We start from the raw sequence: 1,785 nt of genomic DNA, 5'->3' as shown, positions 1-1,785 counted from the left end.
GAGGCATGATAACACACTCAAAAGTCGAGAAAATTGAGAACCTAACACAGAGAATTCTAGAACTAGCACGCGGTTTTCAATTTCAGTATACTTTGACAGGGTATTTTATTGCTGTCTGCTACTGAGATATTAATAATTAGCAACCCGTTCGAACAACATTTGCCGATATTTACACAATAAGATTTATATAATCAATTAGTAAATTACATCAAGGCTTCATAAATTTCAAGTTAAGTGTGGATTCACACAAATATATATTTAATTATATGTATGTCCTATTGTCCTCATACAAGCTTTTTCATTTTTCAATTACGCATAACGTAATTCGGTTTCAACAACTTTTGTTTGGAAGGCCACCAATTTTTCTGCTGCGTTAAACCGTTGCTTAAACCGAATTTCGTTATAGGTACCGCTAAAAAACGCTGTAGTGTGAACGTACCTTAACGCGCGAAGCGAAGAAAAACTATTAAAGGGGAAGGAAGGGCTTTCAACATCTTTCTTTCTTTTCCTTAATCTACTATTCAACAGAACTCACTAGTTATTAGCAGCCTTCAGTTAGGTTTTTCTTTCCCTTTCCAATAACTGTGATGGCCTTTTCGTCAGAAAAAGTAAGTTGATTGAACTTCAAAATTAAATTGCGCTAAGTAATCTAAAAGTAAATTGTTTTAGTTTTTCCCAGTCCCTCTTATTTTACAAATCATGTGCGAGGGTCAATCAAGCATCTTAATAAATTCGTTGCTTGAAGTACCCTCGTACAATGATTTGACGCTGTTGAAGGAAAATGTAACCTATTGGTTACTAATCAACAATAAGACAGGGTACGTACAACTATTTACGCGTTTTTGTATATATTTTCTTAATTGAAAGTAATGAAAAATAATTTTTTTCATTTATCCAGGTATTACATACCTTCTAAGTCGGAATACCAAAAAATGGGTTCGTCCATATGCCATTACTTTCCGTTGTCGACGATTGATTCCCGGTCTTGGGCTAAATTATTTATGACATACGCCGAAGTCCAAAGATCCAAAAATTTTATATGAACGAGCTGTCAATAAAATGGTTTTCCGATTTATTTTAATTCTTAATGATTTAGTGGGCGTATATCTTGTATGATGGGTTGGGGGTGGGGGGTTGGTTATGACCATTGTTTTATTTTTTGCATTTTCAAAAGTCTGGCGAGGATTATTTTTTTCAACCTGTCTCCCTGGAGTGTACCAGTATAAGTTTTTTTATAACGCAACAAGACGTGTTTATTTTTTTGTGACGCATCTTTTCGTTAAGTTTTTCACTGTGTCTTTCACGTGCAATTTCCTACTTGCCTGGATAAATCAAACTTCAAGTATTGTGATGAAGCATCACAGACCAGTGAGTTACATGTGCTGGTTAAAAAGACTAAAGTGTAATTACCATCTGACGACGAATCATCAACAGCACCCAGGTTTTCATGACCAAATTCGTTATCGTCAACTGCCGTTGTATCTTGGGCAACATGGCCGTGTCCCTCACCAACTTATAAATTTGAATAAAAATGATAAACAAAACAAAATGAGTGCCAAAAAGCCAATTAATTGCAAGTAATTGCGTGATTAATCACACGATTTTGGTACGCTATCAAAGGGGAACATATGATATGAAAGACGCATGATGCATAATTCATTGATTAAAATTTTGGAAACTATTTACCATTATTTCTATTGAGATTTAAATTTTGGGTTTCGACGGAACTTGTACGGCAGCCGGTACGACTTGTTGTAAACGATAGATAGTTCTCCACGGTATTGT

General features: G+C 35.1%; 1 protein-coding gene across 1 annotated transcript; it reads left to right on the top strand.

Moving 5' to 3' along the window:
* Window positions 1-587: 587 nt before the first annotated feature.
* On the top strand, window positions 588-1,043 carry LOC116930441. Its single transcript, XM_032937854.2, has 3 exons — window positions 588-608; window positions 670-818; window positions 899-1,043. Exons 1-3 carry the CDS (start codon window positions 588-590, stop codon window positions 1,041-1,043), a joined length of 315 nt encoding a protein of 104 aa, XP_032793745.2.
* Window positions 1,044-1,785: the final 742 nt, after the last annotated feature.

Source organism: Daphnia magna, linkage group LG9 (genome assembly GCF_020631705.1).
Source record: "Daphnia magna isolate NIES linkage group LG9, ASM2063170v1.1, whole genome shotgun sequence".
Lineage (NCBI taxonomy): Eukaryota > Metazoa > Arthropoda > Branchiopoda > Diplostraca > Daphniidae > Daphnia > Daphnia magna.
Note: the sequence above shows the minus strand (reverse complement) of the source record. Positions and strands in the feature narration are given on the sequence as shown.

What these genes read in the sequence shown, in the direction of transcription:
- LOC116930441 (XM_032937854.2), top strand. Translation starts at nt 588, where the DNA reads ATGGCCTTTTCGTCAGAAAAA. An exon ending in TGGCCTTTTCGTCAGAAAAA is followed by an intron (nt 609 to 669) that starts GTAAGTTGATTG and finishes AAATTGTTTTAG; the next exon opens with TTTTTCCCAGTCCCTCTTAT. An exon ending in CTAATCAACAATAAGACAGG is followed by an intron (nt 819 to 898) that starts GTACGTACAACT and finishes TCATTTATCCAG; the next exon opens with GTATTACATACCTTCTAAGT.